General features: G+C 46.4%; 1 protein-coding gene across 1 annotated transcript in view; it reads left to right on the forward strand.

The window, feature by feature from the left end:
• The window catches only part of PTPRQ (protein tyrosine phosphatase receptor type Q), a 1,452,710-nt gene that overhangs the window by 701,430 nt on the left and 732,255 nt on the right, over positions 1-19,025 (forward strand). The window contains exon 28 of the mRNA XM_086919596.1: positions 13,954-14,113. Coding sequence (XP_086775722.1) covers positions 13,954-14,113 — 160 coding nt within the window. The remainder of the gene's footprint in view (positions 1-13,953; positions 14,114-19,025) is intronic.

The raw sequence follows: 19,025 nt of genomic DNA on the forward strand, positions 1-19,025 counted from the left end.
GAGAGTTGTTACGACCTCGACCACAGGATATTTAATAAAATCATCTATGATGACGAGCACGTATCTTCCATCTGGGTGGTGTCCGAAGTCCGCACTGACGCACTCCCATGGTCTCTGCGGGTTGTCTTCTGTGAGGACAGGGGGTGGACGTTCGGGTTGTCCCGTGGCCTGGCACCATCGGCACTCCCTGACTGTTTGTTCAACCATGGTGTCCATTTCCAGGAACCACACCTTGGCTCGGAGTCTGCTCTTGGTCTTTACCATGCCCTGGTGTCCTCGGTGGGCTAGTTCAACTGCTTACCGGGCCAGGCTTTCAGGCATTACTATCCGGGGTCCTCTTAGTAGGCATCCTTGGCTGTCGAATGACAGTTCTTCCTTCACCCTCAGGAGCGTTTCCAGGGAGTTCTTGGCTTGTGGTGTCCTCTTGTTCAGGGATGCTTGGACGGGCCTCCAATCGTTGGCTTGTAGGGCACTTACCACCAGCTGGAGCACTTCGTCATCACGAGTGGCTTCGATGATCGTCTCGAGACTCATGGGCAGTGGTCTCGACCTTTCTCGCACAATCTTCACGTATTCCTCGGTTTCCTCCGCATCCTCCTTTTCCATGCTGGTGGCGGCTCGGGGATGCCTGGAGAGATCGTCTGCTGGGTTTGTCGCTCCCGGCTTGTACTCTACTTGGTAGTCGTACTCTTGTAATTGGAGGATCCACTTTTCGATCCGGGGCGGTGGTTTGGATACTGACCCTCCGAAGAGTGGGATCAGAGGCTTGTGATCGGTTGACACTGTGAAAGGGTGCCCATATACATAGACGTGGAAGTGTCTGCAGGCCCAGTGAATGGCAATTGCCTCTCGCTCTATTTGGGAGTATCTCTGCTCCGTTTCTGTTAACGTCCGACTGGCATAGGCGATGGGGGCCCAGTCTTCCTCGCCTTGGCGTTGGGTCAGAACGGCTCCCAGGCCGTAAGGGCTGGCATCCACTGCGATGTTGGTAGGCTTCTCCGGGTCAAAGTATGACAGGGTCTGATCTGCAGACAATGCTGCTTTCGTGTCTCGGAAAGCCTTTTCCTTTCTTCGCCCCACTGCCACGGGGTGGTCGACTTGGTGAGTTCTCGGAGAGGCCGGGTGAGGTTTGACAAGTCTGGGAGGAACCTCCCACAGAAATTCACCATGCCCAGAAAGCTCCTCTCTTCCGATATGTTGGAGGGCACAGGTGCCTCCTGTACATCCTTCACTTTATCTGGGTCTGGGGCTATCCCTTGGTCTGAAAAAGTATAGCCGAAAAAACTGATCCTGTTCTGGAGAAATTGGCACTTCTCGCGGTGCAGGGTAAAGCCTGAGTCCTTGATTCTCTGTAGCACGCCTCTCAATCTTTGGTGATGTTCTTCGATCGAGTTGGCATATATCAGCAGATCATCGCTGATGTTCAGGACTCCCGGGAGTCCGCTCAGGACCTCCCGGACGGTGTTTTGGAAGACTTCCGCAGCACTGGAGAGGCCGAAGTTGAGACGCCGGTAGCGTCAGAGTCCTACGTGGGTGGAGAATGTGGTTATGCAACGGGAGTCTGGATGGAGGGGCAGTTGGTGATAGCCTGACTGAGGATCCATTTTAGAGAACCACTTTGCTCCGTTCAATTCTCCTAGAATGTCATCGACTGTGGGAGTCAGATGCCTCTCTCTCTTGACTGCTGCATTGGGTAGGCGCATGTCCACACATATGCGGACCTGGCCCGGCTGCTTTGGCTTGCGCGCCACCACAATTGGAGACACCCACGGGGTGGGCCTACTGACCCTTTCAATGATGCCCTGTCGTTCTAGGGCTTCTAGTTCTTCCTCGACCTTCTTTCTGAGGTGGAATGCTATTCTCCTGTGTCTGAGTGTGACAGGTTGGATCGATTGATCAATATGGAGTGATACTTCTTTTCCTTTTAGGCATCCAATGCCTTGGAACGTGTCCTCAAACTCCTCCAATATCGTGTCTAGCTCTTCTGTCAGCACGACCATTGCAAACTATATCAGTCTGAGTTCTTCTGCCGCCTGCCCACTGATGAGCATGCCGCTGCCCTCCTTGGTGACATAGACGGTTGTCAGGACTCTCAACTTCTGATGTTGTAGTTCAGTCTGGAAACAGCCTATTAGTGGAATAGGTGTTTTCTGTCCACACGCGAACACCCTGATCTTTGCTGCCTGCAGGGCCGGTTTGTTCCTTAGCTGATTGTACACGTTCGCCGCCATGAGCTCAATGGAGGCTCCTGTATCAATTGTGGCTCTCACCTCCTGTTGGTGTATCTTTATGCGACACTTCGGGAGACGCCTCTTCTTTTGCTGCGGCTGGTCGATGGCGAACACGTAGTGGACGGGATAGTCGTTGGAGTCATCGTCCATGTCTTCACTGTCCTGATTCTCCCTTATGGCGTGGGCAGCTTCGTTCTTGGATTTGGATGCCCTACATACTGCCGCGAAGTGGTTCATCCGACCACATGAGCTGCATCTCTTTCCTCTCGCCGGGCAGTCTTGAGCTCGGTGGGGCTGGCCTCTAGAGTAACCGCATTCACTGCGCCTGTCTTGCGGTTTCTTCCCTCCGTATTGGCGTGTTTTCGGTCGGATGACGTTGACCTGTTCAGCCGTGTTGACCTACTCCGCTTTGACAGGCCGGTGGAGAGCCGCTTCCATATGTGACGCTCTTGCTTGCGATAGTTCTTTGGAGCGCCCTAGCTTCAAGATGTCTGCCAGCGGCATCCCGTCTTCTTGCAAAATCTTAACTCTTAAGTTCGAGGAGTAGCACCCTTGTATTATTTGACCTCGTATTTCCTCTTCCTCGTCGCGGAACCCGCAGGTGCTGGCCAGTTCTTTTAGGCTGCCGTGGAATGCGTCAAGTGATTCGTCTGCCTCCTGTTTGGCTTGCCGGAAAATGAACCGTTCACAGTCTTTGCTAGCCATGGGTTCGAAATGTGCATTGAGCGCATTAAGGAGTGTAATATAGGTCTTGGGTGTGGCTTCCACTATGGTCTTGTATATCCTGTGGATGTCTTTCCCTCCTAGGTGTAGCAACAGCGCCCTGCGGCGCTCCCTCTCCGTGCCTGCACCCTCGAAGTAGATTTGCAATCGGTCTGTCCAGTCTTTCCAGCAAGGTGCCAGGGAGGCAGGAGCACCATCTACCACGAAAGGCTCAATGGCGGGAATCGATGCCATGTTGACATGTGGTGGGGCCTACTGCACGTTCCGTGCACTCCTGACCGTGGCGCTCCGGTTCTGGCCGGATATGGCTTTTCCTGGACCCTCTCGCGTGAATGGGTGACGTGCGCTGCACGTGCGCCGCTGGGTTGGGTCAACTGGATCCCCACACGTTGGCACTGACCTCCTTCTTCCTCATTACACAGGCCAGCTGCTCTGGCTCGTGGCAGCGATGGAGCGTGACTTCCACCCGGATGCTCAGGGCCTCACAGTGCCAATCGGCGATGCCGTGCGTCGTGTAGGGAGGCTCCCGGCCCGCTCATGGGGACCGGCACACAAGGTCGCAGCCCTCTGTCGGAGTGCGGCGCGGAACAGGCCACTTGCGCCAGGCTTACCGATCACCGGGGTTCGTCATGTGACTCCTCATGTCGGAGCACGGCTGAAAGTGCAGTAATTAGGGGCACTGCACGGGTCCTCAGACCCTTGTCGCCAGTGTTGAGTCGGGAGGCCGCACGCGCATTATGGCATGAGCGCAGCGGCTGCAATAAGACTCAGGACACACAGTTTAGTTCAACCGCGTGGTCCGGGCTGACTCCGCCGGCCACGCCCCCTTTATTATAGATGCGAGCGCGTGACGTCACGCGTTCGTGTATGCGCACGGCCAACTAGACCGCTAACCAGCGGTTACGAACATTACAGGCATGGGGAGAGTAAGGAATTTGCCCAGCTGGTTCCTGTTCCCCAGTTCCAAGCAGCTCAAGCTGTTAGGGCACATCCTCTCCAGAGACAAATGTGAAAATACAGAAGAGGTTGAGATTTAAGGGACGATCAGGTACAAATTAGTACGAGATGAGGTGACCACGGAAAGGTAGACGTGCAAAACGACAGGCTGAAAATGGGTCCGAATAAAGTGCAACAGATTCAACTGAAACATTGAGGATGGGGTGGGGGCCCAGGAGCACAAAGGGTAACTGAAGTACACAGGAGGAGGGGCCTTGTGCGTCTGTACTCTGCAGCCTTTGATCTTGCTTCTAAGTTAGTTGAAACACAGCCTATACCTCTTGCAAACCTCTAGGCAGTAGTAAAGGCAATGTGAACTATTAGCTGATGGTTCCTTATCAGTGAGGCACACATTTAAGAGTTAGAGAACTAAAAAGTGTCTTCAGTCGGGCTCATTATATCTGAGAAACACGAGCAGCTCCAACTTGTCTTGAAAGTTGTGTCTGGCACTGGCACTTTCCTAAGTTCTCTTTCACAAAACCTGTCACAAAGAGCATTCACCAACACACACCACCACAATTTCTTAGAGGGTGGCATGACTACAGAGGCTGCAACTCCGTTCTTCACCTTTCCCGGAGCAGCCATTGAGTGACATTACTGACGTGAAGCTCCAGCAGCCTGGACCTAACCAATCCTGGAGCTATTCTTGAGAGAAGCCCCAGGGTTGGTTTGAGCTGGTCAAGCCAGCACTCCATGTGAGGCTGGGTGGCTATGCCTAAAATACCACTGTAGTTTAACACTGCCTGCATTGTGCAGACTGAAGTGCGCAAGCGGGCCGGCTGTCGCAAGATGGCCGGACAATCTGGCATGCGTGCTGGAAGCTTCCAAAGTCATTCTGCTTCCATCAGCCCCGTCCTGTCCCTGCCTCCGCACACACACTTAAGTTGCTGTAAAATCGTAAATGCCCTTTTATTTAAATTACATTAACTGCTGCCCTGGCAGCAGGGGTGCGATGCTCCTCCCCCCTTTGGGAGGAACCGCCCCTGTCTGGAGGTTGTTCCTGCTGTTTGGAAGCTGGAAGAAAAGAAGAACTGAAGAAATTGACACATCGCTTTTCTTTCAGCTGTTTTTCCTGATGCAGTACTGCCTTGCAAGAAGAATCTCCACGCAGCACCTGTCACTGCTGCAAGAATTAACGCATCGAGGGATCGCAACTGAAGAAACCAACGCGGCTGCCCTTGTCGCCGCTGCATCGATTGCCAATGCATCCCGGATTTCTGTGCATCGCACGACGGCGGCAAGTTTTCCTAAAGCATCACCCACAGACCAGAATCGTCTTGGAGTCGACACATCACCTCCCCCTACAGACCAGATTCGATGCATCACTTCTCCTGCATGCAGCAGGACTGTGGCACTGCCTCCACAAGGTCTAAGGAACTGACGCATCTCTTTGTTTCTCAATGCTTCCCATCTCTCCGGCTGTTTGGCTTGGTGAATTTTGACGTATCTACTGATACTTTGTGAGAAATCACACATCCGTAGTTTTTCATGGACCCAGTTGCTTGAAACCTTTTTAAAGCCATATTCTTATTATATGTATGTTGGATTTTTGTCGTTTTGGTCTTGTTGAGTTTAAATAAAGATACTTTCTTTTTCTAAACTGGTGTGGTGTCCATTTGTGCTGTTATCACTGTATTACTGTGTGTTTTGAGTACAAATACTTTACACATGCCAAGCTACCCAGGGGGTGAGCAGTGGTTATCTAAAGTGTGTATCCCCCTTACCATGCCTAGAAGCAAGGGTCCCTACTTGGACAAAGGTACCTACCTCTGCCAACTAGAGACCTTAATTTCTACCATGGGTGTTTTCTTGATTAACCGTTCTGTGCCTCTGCCTGTCTGTAGAATTCCTGTCTGGGTTAGGATGACAGTTATGCTCTTGTGCATTCACTGTACACAGTCGCACAAATGGAGCTGAGGTGTGCCTTGCATATCTTGATGGGCGATCATCGGGCTGATGGGTCTTCCTGAGCTAGAGTGGTGGGAGGAGTTGTCACTGACACCTGAATAGAGCTGTGCCTGTGCTCACACAAAGCTGTCTCCACCCCCATGTAGTGTGTCTGGAGTCAGGTCATGGAAAGGCAGGGTCTTGTGCACTACAAAGACTTTCCTTTGAAGTTTGCCTACTTCAAAGGCAGAAATTGGTATAAGTATTGGAACTCTGACACTCTCAAATCAGAACACTTCTGGACTGAAGGGCATTCTGCCAAGAAGAAGAGCTGGATGCTGTAGGAGTGACGGACACTCTGCCTATTGCTTTGTTGTGCTGGCCTGCTGGCCTGCTGCTTGCTGCTTCTGCACTGGGAGTGAAGGACCGGAATTTGCTTTCTACATACTGCTTCCAAGGTTCTCCAAAGGTGTGTGCGTGCTTGCCTCCTGTAACTAAGTACCAAGGCCATCAAAGTCTTCACCTACCAGTGCCTAGGCTCTTCTGCTGAGAGCCCTGCCTTGCCATGTGGTGCCAAATCCAGTTCATGGGCCCTTGGAACTAGAATCTGGTGATCTAAGACAAAAATCCACACATCAAGTCTCAGCGCCCATTTTTTCCTTCACAGCTCCTGCAGTGCGGCTGAAAAATCACCGCAGCCTGAGTCCTGAGCACCATGTCACTGATGTCCCTGGCACTCGCTCCGACTCCAACGCAGCCCTTGCTTTGCAGCTGAAGAATCGATGCATCACCTGCTCGGTGGCTGTGAAATTGACGCTGTTCCTGCTTTGCCGCCACCACATCGAAATAGCACGTCTGGATTTTCAACACCTCGTACTTCGATTTTGTCTCTTCATCAATGTTGCCCAGTAGTAAGGAAATTAGGCTGCGTGTCCAGAGATCGACTCGTCCCCTCCCCATCCAGTAAGGAACCAATGCATCACTTTCCCTGACAGTAAGGAGCCAACTCATCACCTCCCATGCGTAGCAGTAATTGGGGCGTTGCCCCACTAGCCATGGACGACCGTCACTGCATACATACGATTACCGAGTCATGATAATGCATTTGCCTTGAGGTTGCCGTCGGTCGGAGTCACTAACTATAGTGACCTCATCGCGGAAGGGTGTGGAGGGCGGGCCTGCCCTGCGGCAGTGAGTGGCAGCCGGCAGGCTGGGCAAGCAGATAGCAGGCAGCAGTGTGGCAGGGAAGGCAGGGGGCAGCAGAAGTGTGTGCGCATTTAGGACAAGTCATTTTTATGACTTGCCCACGCATGCGCACACACACAGTAGGCCCTTCCCTCCTCCTCCTCTCCTTGCACCCACACAGGCAGAGACCCGGGGGAGCCGGGTCTCATCATGGGCAGTATTAGCCCTGCTCCATGTACTCAGTGATTGGCCGGCGCTGCTTCCCTTGCGTTGCGTAGGGGAGGGAAGCTGCCTGCTGGCTGCTTCCTGCAGCAGGAACAAGCGTAGCGGGCCCACCAGAACAGGCCAGAGCGGAGGTGGTATCCTAGCCCACAGGTACGTGTACTTTTAAAAATTTTAATGCTGGTAAATGTGTATTCTCCACTCGCGGGTCGCGACCCCCCCTCCCTCACTCGAGTATTTATTTTGGCCGCCGCTGTGTAAGTTTTGTAGTTGGCACAGCGTGGAGCATTAATCGTGTAGCAGGTGCTAAAACAGAACGTGCAGCTGAGTTATGTACCATACGTGACCTTTGCTCTATAAAAACTTCTAGGTGTTTGGCACGGTTGATGCCGGCCGTGTGCATAAACAACGTGGGCTTTCCTTGTTACACCGATGCAGACTCAGTTGGGTAAGGGTTGATGCTGGGTGCCGATGTCGGGCTGTATATATGGTGACAAAACGCTGCTTAAGTGGCCCCATACTGTACGTGCGTCAGTAGGCCTCCAGCAAGGCACCCTCCATTAGCAGTTAGCGGTCCTTGAATATTACACACCTCGCTTAGATGCGGATTCTCAGAACCAACCCAAGCAGATCTTTGCTAACAGTAATAAAAACCCACTATCAGAACTCCCGGGCATAAGGCACACAGCAGGAAGTCATTCCTTGAAATTACAGTGCCTTAGTTATCACGCGGTGCCAGCGCTATCTATTGCTTTAAAAAAAAAAAAAACAAGCAGGACTGCATTTTGCGTTACAGCCAGCTGTCAACGGCTTGGCCGTTAAAGCCCAGAGTTATGGGCATTGTCACTGGGAATACCCAAATATAGCATTAAGCAACAAAAGGGTGACCAGTCCAGTTTTGCACTGGGCCTTTTAGTGCGCAACAACACATCAATGCATTTTTTGTAACTTTGGAATCGTTTGAGCTAGAAACACATTCTTTTGTTAAAGTCTGCAGATTATGCGGCAGATGATGGTTTATGTGGTAAATGTCTGTGCCAATCTATAATTATGCGAAAATCACAGCTGTCTTATTATAAGTCCAGTGGCCCTGGTTATGAGCCTATAGGAGAAAGGATATAATGCTAGTTACACCATTGCACTCACTGTGGGAAGAATGTTAAATTTTTAAAAAAGCGCTTTGACGCCTCGTCAGGGTTAGTAAGCGCTATATAAATGCAAATACAATACAGAAAAAGTAACATTGGAATGCTGGAGTAGAAGGTCTATACAAACAACTAAGGGCTCTTAAAGCATCCAATAAATGGCGTCTGCTGTGGAAGTCTCCCAGCACCAGGTCTTTTCTCACAAAATAAACCTGCAGCTGGTCTCCCTGCCAAGAGGCATCTAACAGCAGGCCTCTACTGAGAGAACAATCATTTTACGCCCACCACTTGCAAATGTCACCGTCCGCCACTGCAGTAAGGAACCGACAAATCACATTCCCTGGCAGTAAGGAACCGACGCACCACAACCTTTGGGAGTAAGGAATCAATGCATTGCTTTGTTTTTCCGGCGCCTCACCTTCCCATCACCTGTTTTTGTCTTTGAATATCGACGCATCCCAGGTACTTTGTGCTAAAAGTGACGCATCCATAGATTTCTATGGACTGACCTGATACAACATTTGAAAAGTGATATCTTTTCTTGTGTATATTGTATTTTTGTTGTATTGGTCTTGTTTTTTTCAGATAAATATTGGTGATTTTTCCAAACAGATGGGGACTCCTTTTGTAGTTTTTTCACTGTGTTACTGTGTGTGTATGTACAAATGCTTTGCATATTACCTCCGAGATAAGTCTAACTGCTCATACCAAGCTTTCAAGGGGGTGAGCTGGGGTTATCATAGCTGTGTGATTCCCTTACCCTGACTAGTGTGTAGTTTCCTACTTGGACAGGGTGCAAACCACTGCCAACTAGAGAACCCATTTCTAACAATTTTATTTTATATCTGCAAGCCTTATTTGACCTTCTAGGAAAATATCATATTGTCTCCACTTTCTCTGGCTTTCGGACTACATCTACTGCTTACAGTTGCCCCATCATTGCCTCTTAAGTATAACATTGCCATGGAACGTTTCCTGATTTCTGGGTGCATTGCTTTGCAATAGTCTCTGTGCATTGCTTTGCAATAGTCTTCCTCTGCAACCTTCGATTCATTCAACCACTTCTCGGTAACTGCCTCTCTTAAGGATAATGGAGAAAAAAGAATGCTATACTTCACTATAATGTATAATTTTGGGAGTGAGTTATGTGTGGGGGTCAATGGAATTTTAACAGTCCAGTGCTCAGGAAGCAATTGTGTAATGTGCAATAAAATAGCGATATGAACATGGGTGTAAGTGCATTTGAAAGTAAAACTCGGTGTTTCTTTTTTCACCAATAAATCTCTCAAGTGAATTCAACAGCGATATACTTGTGCAGAGTTAATCATTGTCTACATAGGTTCCAGTGTATGCAAGTTCCACTTATTCACCTTGGTTCTGCAATGTTTCTTTCTGGAATGTAAAGTGATCTGTGCCCACTGCCTGCTGCCCAATCCATTATGGTGTCATTTTATATCACCACACTGAAAAGAAATGCTCGAAGCGGATGGGCTCCATGCTGAATACAACACAATAGCTGTATCTGTGTGTCAGTGATATACAGCGTGTCCACCTGCACTGTCTGCTGTCTGTCACTGCATGCGCAGTGATTGACTTCTGCAGCAGGTGGCTGTGTCAAGCCGGCGCTAGCGCTGGTTATTTTCTAAAGAGGTCGTTTCTGCCAAACACAACACTGGCTCTGCCCACACAGGCTGTAGCTCCCGTGGAGACATGGCCTCAGCATGCCTTTCGAAATGCATATTAGTGTATGGTGCGCATCTCCCATGGATTTTGTGGTAAACATTGTGTGATTTGATGATGTTTGTTTGTTGAATGTACATCAACCTATCACAAAACAACTGCACTCAGAGCCCCTAGAGGGGATTTTAAATATGTAATGTGCACCCAGAGGGAATATTTACTCATTCATTCATTCATATATTTCTGCAGTCATTCATATATCCAATCATGGCGCTGCCTCACTTGTGTAAATTACTGGGGCAGACTTGCCAACATTCGCACCATGCAGAAATGTGCAAAAACTTGCAACATCGCATACATGCAAACGGCAAAATTTGGTGCAGCATCATATTTGCAATGAGGCACGTGCTGGTGATATTTGAAGCACAGATGCTAACCATACAATGTTACTGGAATAATTATAATTTGGCATTTTGCCATTCCAAAAGAGCAGAGCATTGTGTTGAATTTGTACTCAAGGCAAACCATCAAGTACAGATTGATTTGTGCATTCGCCCCCAGGGGCTCAGTCACATAATACATTTACATTTCACAAAAAATACGATGATTACGTGTGGAAATATGATGTAGCCGTTTTTGTCCAATGCTCCTCCAGTTTTCATTAAGCATGCAAGCCCCTGTTACAGGCTTTGAGTGACTTTATTTAATCTGGCCATATGTGGAATCCTAGTGATGTTTTCACTCTGCCCTCCCCCCTCATTATGCCAAACGTGTACATATTATCCGGGATTCCTTGTACACGACACTGTGTCGTTTAACGCTGTGTCTGTGTCAAAAATTCATTTGTGTATGAAAGTTGTCCAACGCTATTGTTTACGTTGTGTAGTGTTGCGGTGCAATACATTAGTAAGTTTGGAACTAAATTTCATAACAGCAGAGCAGGCAGCACCATTTCTCTTTCAGACTTTCACCCACATTGTACACTACTATGTGCTTATTATTTTCCCCCTGCTTCCTTAAAGATCACAGTTTTGCTAGAACTAAATTTGCCATGGCTCTGTGATTGCATTTATCAAGAACTTTTCTGTGCGCTGGACTGATTTTTCATGATTATCTTGTCTTCAGCTGTGATGAAACTACAGGTAGTGAGTGTCACGGTGTAAGGTGTGTGTTTTTACCACTCTTGTGATACCTGAGTGTCACAATTACAGCATAGACATTCACATTTAAGCTGATCCTTTTGACTTGGAATAGACTAGAAAACAATCCCACACCACTAAGGTACTTAACTTTTTAAATATAAATCTTACTTGTACAGATGTTGCTATTTAATAGCTCCTTATCTTTCCAGAATCCCGGTTGTATCAAAGAAACAGGCCAATTAGCAACATTTCTCTTGAAATAACAGTTAGTATCACTACGCATGTTACTCGTACACACTTTATCAGTCTCTAAGATGTTCTGAATTAGCAATACAAGTATGTGATTAGTGTCTTTAGAATGCTTACATGACAATGGACAGAGTTCATTTTATGTATTTTGTTTATTATTCGTTTTTTTAAGGCATGCGTGAAATCTACAACGTTTGCGTTGCACAACCATTAGTTTACTGCTTTCTATAACACACACCACCATTGCATTTTTGTAGGAACGGTGGAGTTTTTGACTCTGCTCTAGAATAGACCGTATTGACAAAATTATGGGTCATATGCACAAATGATCTAGTATGTGTAGTAGGTTTCCTGTAGTTCTACTCACATACTCTTAGATGGAAATTCACAGGGATGGTGACATTGATCTATGCCTACTATCTCTTATGGGTGGTGTTCTCTTCATGAGTGCATGGAACTCAGCACCAGGTGACAGGGAGGCCGCTGTTCCAATGGAAGACAGTACTATTCCTAGAATAACGGAAGAATAAGACGCAAGACGGTAGAAGGAAGCAAATATATACAAAAGCCTCTATCTACAAAAAGACAAGCTGGAATCTAACCCGCGTTATATATAAAAGAAACATGTATTCAATTTGAAAAGACATACGGTGGTCACCCCTGATACAGCACTGACCACATACATGAATTTTATGTCCAGGTGGAATAAGTATCCCTAAATTCCATCTAATGAAGAAACACTAATGAGAGGCAGATTAATGAGTGAAAAACTGCACCCTCAAGATATCTTGTATGGCTAGAATCCCTCAAAAAGTTTGAGAGATTTTTTTAAAAAAACCCCGTCCTGAAGAAGGTGTTACCATCGATACAAGACACCGAAACGCTGCGTCGTCTTTTGGTTTTTTAAATCTGTATCTGATTGTATATTTTTTTATGCATTGTTAGACTGTATTATGTTATTAATTTTAAACAATAAATTGTTGATTTTAAATAATGGTGAATACTAGAGTTTTTAAAAAAAAATGTTGTGAATAATTGTACACAGAGTTCCTACACTGATTGGTAGCCTCCATTTAGGTATTGTATGCATGTTGAATCTCAAAGATAATTTTCTGTGTCAAGTCGTAGATAGCCCCCAAGTCATCTTGGTGAGCTACCGTAGGACATAGGGTATACCCCCAACGTTTAGGGACCTTTTCCTTGTTTTCTTATACTTGTTGACCCGGTCCCTTATTGGTTCCTAGGGTACCTCCCTCCTTGTGTTGTGGAACTCAGCACCTGCATTCCTATGGTTTAGATATAAATGTGGAAGTGGCAAAGGGGAGTGGGGTGAAAATGGGGAATATTTACTTAAAAGTGACAGGGGAAAAGGGGAAATGAAGTTTGGCATAGGAAGGAACACACACCTACAAAAGAGTAAGTTTGCTAAAGTTGCACCCTTGTCTACTCCAGTAATACTACAGTCTAAACAGGCTCAAATCTACTCAATACATGCCTTGGGATATCATTAACACAAAGCCAAAGGCCCAAAAAGTGGTGATGTAACATCAGACATTGCAGACACCCATATGAATCACATTGTAAAAATCTTTAAAAAATATATAAAATAAAATGAATTGCAAAAAATAGTCCTTTAACCAAAATTGTTGGACACCTATACAAATCACGTTGTAAAATTATATATATGCTCTCATAGAGAGTTAACAATATGTAAATTGGCAATAAAGTTGAAAAAAAAACATGACTTTTAACACTACTCTATAAACACTCAAGGACGTGTCATAACGTATTGTATGGCTCAAACAAACACGCACACAATAAGGCATGATGCAACTTAACTAATGCCTGGCATTCACAACATATTGCAGCACAAAGAGACAATGCAGCCCAGGTTGTGAGCTGTATTTATGTCCCTTCACTTATAAGGTTTGCTTGGAATGTATATCATTTCCCTCAGATGCTTCTCTATTCTTTTGAATTTGTGCATAGTATGTGGCTGCAATTTCTGTCCATGCAATATAGGATTACAATTGGCTGATTTACGCCTAAACTAGGCCTGTAACACAATAGTCGTAACTGTTAACATGTATTTTGAGTTGTATGAGTCCACACCACCCCGTGTAAAAGGATAGGGAAATGTATTCCTACTACTAAGTGTAAATCGCCACCTGGAACTGATGAATGCTGCACTACACTTAAATGAGATTTGATGCCCCTATATTTGTGAATTGGGTGCTATACCTCAAAAACAAGAGTTTGCGCCGGCAAAATAGGACATTTGAAAACCTCACAATTTAAATTGCGAGGCCCAACACCGGCAATAGGACTCAACAGCGGCCCACTTCTTGCATTTGTAACTTAATGTTTTCTTACAGTTTGTCACAGGTTACACTGAGATCTGAAGTTCAATATTCAGTTTAATTGTGGATGTGTTTGTGTGTAACTGATGGCACTTTGCATTTGGGGATTCAAAGGTTATTTGTTTCCTTCCAGTATCCGAACGGCTCCGCGGTTCTGAGCCCAGCAATGGACGCGGTGACGGTGTACGAAGGTTCTGCAGAGATGTTCTCCACAGCCCCGACAGTTTCACCAGTTTTCAATGACGTTTCGGATATCCTTGCAGCCGCTAACGAGGGTGACGCTTCATCAGCAGGTAAAATGCAACCTCTATTCCCCTGCGCTCGCCCCCAGTCCCTCTTGCGTCCATTTTGTGAGCAGTTAGCTTGCTCCCTTGATGTGTCAAGTACCCGTCTGAGCCCGTTTGACGGTAAAACTCGCCTTTGCAACAAATGGGAATGCCACACAAGCGGGCCGCCCTGTCACCCAGCTGACCTCCGAGCAGCAGAAAGTAGCACTCTCCGGCCACAAGTCAAGCTGCAGAGACAATCCGTTATTACAGTTGCCAGAACAGGTGTGATGGGAGGCGATTAACTCATCTGGCAGCGCCTCGCGGCTCTCGTGTTCGCTGGTCATCATTGCTAAGTGCCTTTCAGATGTCAGAGGCGGCGCATAGGTCAGGCGACCGCAGTGTCGGTGCACGGTGGCAAACAGGTGGAGGTGACCCCTGTGACCGCGGCCGCTCATTAATGCACACATGTGCTCATCGGTGTCACGTGAGGCCACGGAGTGTGTGCCCAGGGCTCTTCTTTATTTCCATACAAACAAGCCTTGTTTGACAGACGTGGGTTTAACACAATTTTTTTTAGAGTTTGACCAGTGGTATCTGCAAACAAAAACGGGGCACACGCGTTAATAGACCATACAGCTCACATTAAAAAATAAGCCGAAGGTCAGGAAGACATGATTTTATAATACAACATTTTAAAGTAAACATGGCTTTTGTTTTGCCAGCACGTTTCATAATCCCTTTTTCCGTATTTCTAGATAAGAGATTAAATTATTTTTGCTTTAATCCTGGCTGAAGCAAATCTGCCCAAAATACGTACACCACAGCAGACGGTCCCCTGAGGAAGGAAGGCATCTCGCGAATGGGTTATCAAGAAGGCGGCCTTTCATATCCCAAAAATATCAATGTATTGAACTTTGTTCAAATATCAAATAGCATGATTGCTAGGATTATATGAATAGGTGTATTTTTAGGTGCATCTGCATTTTGTCGAACTGTCCCAATGCCATATTGAATTATTTATTTGCAGATGACGTAGTGATTAGTCAATTAGTGTATTGTTGATTATCCTATGAATTTGCTCAATAAAAAAATTATAAAAAAAGAAGGCAGCCTTTCAAGATACCCCGGCACAGGCCTTATGGCAAGGTGCTTAGCGACAAGCCTCAGTGGCGAGCAAAAGTGCCATTTTGGGTAGTAAATTCCAACAATAATCCAGGTTAGTGGGCCCGCACCTCTGCACCCCCAACACCGCTGATGGCTGTGCCTCTGGGTGGCACCGGTTCGTGCACTGAAAAGCCATGTGAAAAGCCACCTTTGGGTGTCTGTGTTGCTTTTATCGTGATGCCCCCAATGCGGTTTGGCTATAGATTTGATTTGATTTAACTTATCATTTTAAATCGCGGCGTATACCTTTAGGTGTCTTGGCGCTAGGTCTGCATTTCTTGCCTACTGGAGATTCGATCATAGGACAATACAAGAGTAGATTACAGGGTGGATGAAAACAGTCAGGTTTTTAGCTGATTTCTGAAAGTCGTGAGGTTTGCCTGTTATCTAAGATGAAAAGGCATTTAGTTCCAAAGAATGGAGACAGCATGATTAGATGATTTGTGCATTGCTTTGTAAAACTGAGCCGCCTTCTTAAATTTGTCAGCTTGTATTTTTCTGACCCAGGAAAGCGCTGCCTTCCAGTACTCCTGTCAAACATAGAACCTCCAAGCAGGTGTTTAAGGCATTGGCAGTTTTATGAATGCTTGTATCCATACAAGATCTGTAGACATCGTGTTTCCAGCACCAGCTTATTATTAGCATTTGGATTTTCACTAGTATGCGTGCGAATTTTCAGGCCTTTGGACGGTGTGGTACAATGTTTTTCAAACATGTTTTTTGTTTTTGCTAAATAGAAATTATAACGAGTAGATTAGCAGATCTTTTCTAAAGACAACTGCATAATATGGCCGAGTGATGGGGGTGTGTGGGGGGGGGGAGGGGTATGGCATAAACGTTTCAATACAGAAGATCAGAAGTCAATAAATGCCACATTTGAAATAATTATGCTCACATGCATTCGGAAAATGGCCTTGCCTAAATGAGGAGATCATAATATTATCAATTTTATATTACACTCCAAGATGACATCCTCCTGTTTCTAGGTGCTGAACACCATGTGATATTGTTACATTATGAAATGTTACCCATTTTATCAACCTGAGAATATTGTAGGGCGAAGGAGGCATGAGCCTCCTTGACTGACAGCTAGAAAGAACTCTTTAGGTGGCGCTTGACTCACTGAAGCACCTTGGCACAAATGATCACATCAATAATGTCATTGTTTTCAACTACTCATAAAATGTCCCTAATTACATTATAGATGACATCACTGATGACATTGCATTTTAGCAGCACGTTATTTAATGTCACTTAAACTTTTTAATTGATTTCTTTCCAGTCATTGGGCGCTGAATAGGTTCACAGCTCTGGAATCACGTGTAATGCAGCTATCTAATGCTCTATTCTTTTAATTTTCACTTTTTTAATGTTTTGCAAGTAGCATGGTACAACATTCACTCAATCATCAACTATCCAAGTTCTGCCCCCAAATCTTCCAGCTAGATGCTGCCACCCTATCAAGCTAGGACTGAGAGAACACGGAAACAGTTAGATGGTTCACTCTTAGGGCGGGGTATTAGCAGAGAGAGAAAGAAATATGAGAAAAGCAACAGGATCTGAGGTGGCCACGTTCATGCCAGGACTGTGCTTAGAGGACGCATGGGTGCCAACAATTTATTTCGAAGGCAGATGCATGCCGGGAATGTGTCTGGAGAGCTCGGAGGCTCTAGGAGTACATGGATGGTTCATTGGTGCCAAGAGGTTTTCTGAAGGGTGCCTTGTTACCAGAAATAGTACTGAACTCATGGGTGGCCTGCCGGTATGTGACAGGTAACTGAGTACCTTTAATGCATGCACTGGTACGTGGCTAGCACAGATGGGTCTGAGGGCACAAAGATGCTATGAATGTGTGAAAATAGCACTTGGGTTTCTGGGGTGGATAAAGTGCATGGAGTGCACTTGACTGTTTGCGAAGGGTAAAGGTATACTGAGTGTATGCGAATGACTCATGAGTACAAGGAGGATATTTAGATGACACTTAGGGGCCTATTAGGATGATGGGCGGACTTTGTCCGCCCGTCATCCTAGCGGGGAATGGGACCGCCCTCCATAAGGGCGGGGGTCCCGTGGGGGGTATTATGATGTGCCCAGCACAGTGGCGGGCACATCCTGCATTTTTAGCATTGTGGCAGGCGGTGCTCTCAGCACCGCCCGCCACAATACTAAAAATGCATTACAGCATTTGCATAAACAAAGCGGCAGGCACGGCGCGGTGCCTGCCGCTTTGTTTATGCAAATGAAGGGGGGTACCACAGGTACCCCCCCCGTTTGCACCCCCACCTCTCCTTCACTCTGGGGCCCACACGGGGCCCCCAGAGTGAAGACCGCATGCCTTTCCGTGGCAGCATCGCCGCCACGGAAAGGCATCCGATTTGGGCCATCCTAATATGGCTGGCGGTGTCTATTAGACACCGCCACCATATTAATCCTTTTCCGCCCCGGCCTCAAGGTGACCGGGGTGGAAAAGAGGCGGACGGTCTTTCCGTCCGCCGCGGTCCCCCCGCCATTCTAATATGGCGGGAGGGGGGAATTCAGGACAGGATGTCGGGCGGATTGTTCCCGCCATGCCGAGGGTGGCTACCGCCAGCCTGGCGGGGGCAATCCGCCCGACATCCTAATGGGCCCCTTATTGTCAGAGTCTTTATGGGAGGGTGAGATAAGAGGAGTAGGTACCAGCAGGCAGAGATGTCTGAGCAGAGGCAAGGAGAATGGGATGGGAATAATGGGAATATGAATGTGTGTGGCAGTTACGTGAATGACAAGGATGTTTTTGTATGCATCTGGCTCACTGTAGAATATGTGATGGGCCTGGGAATATCTTGCTGTATACAACAAGCAGTTGAGCAGCTCCCCCACTTTTGAATATATGATATTACATGCAATTTAATTAGATAAGTTGTTGATGCTATTAGTGCTGGTGTATGTAACTTAATCATGGATGTTTTTGGTAATGTGATTTGTAACTCATTGTGTAAGGTCATCAGTGGTGAGCTGAAATGTGTTTAGGATTTTAACTCTCTTGACTTGGAACTTTTATGGGCGTATATGTTATAACTTTGAGGTTCTCCATACTAAAAATACATTCAAGTTTTTTAAATGTTTTTTATCGTAGTGTAATGCAATCACTATAGAAAGGCAAACTTTAAGTCATTTGAAATATATTGTTCAATTCATTTCATAGTTGTAATCATAACATACCAGACCAGAATGCCCGGTGACATCAAATGTTACCAAAGGATATGCTCTGTGTTTGACTGAACAGTTTACCATTCATGCACCACAAATACAAAAAACCACAATCTACAGCTCATACCAAACATGGAGTACAGATGGCTATTGTATGCATGCAGTGGACTGATATACCAAATGGGAGTTTGTTCTACTAAAGTCAGAAATGGTGACCCATGCACATGCAATGCATTGGACTGTAAATTGCTTACAAAGTGCGCAGTGGAAGCAGTCTATCATTACCAGACTACTCAGAGAAACCGATTTGCAGCAAGCAGATATAGTCCACATTTGCAGAACTGGTCCACCAAATAGATTAGTTTGGCCAAACGAACTACCAGATCTGAAAATTAGCTCTATTTCTATTGGATGTATTGTTCCACAAAACATTGATAATGGCCAATAGTGAATAAAATCCCTACCCTGAAGCCCAAAAGTGGATCCTGTTAATATTTTCTGTATGGTTCTCTATTTATTGGACAAGTCCAAGGTTACAAGGTTAGTCTACAAAAGACGGGTTCCCAAACCAGTCTGGTTTTCG

This window comes from Lissotriton vulgaris, chromosome 1_1 (assembly GCF_964263255.1).
Source record: "Lissotriton vulgaris chromosome 1_1, aLisVul1.2, whole genome shotgun sequence".
Classification (NCBI taxonomy): domain Eukaryota; kingdom Metazoa; phylum Chordata; class Amphibia; order Caudata; family Salamandridae; genus Lissotriton; species Lissotriton vulgaris.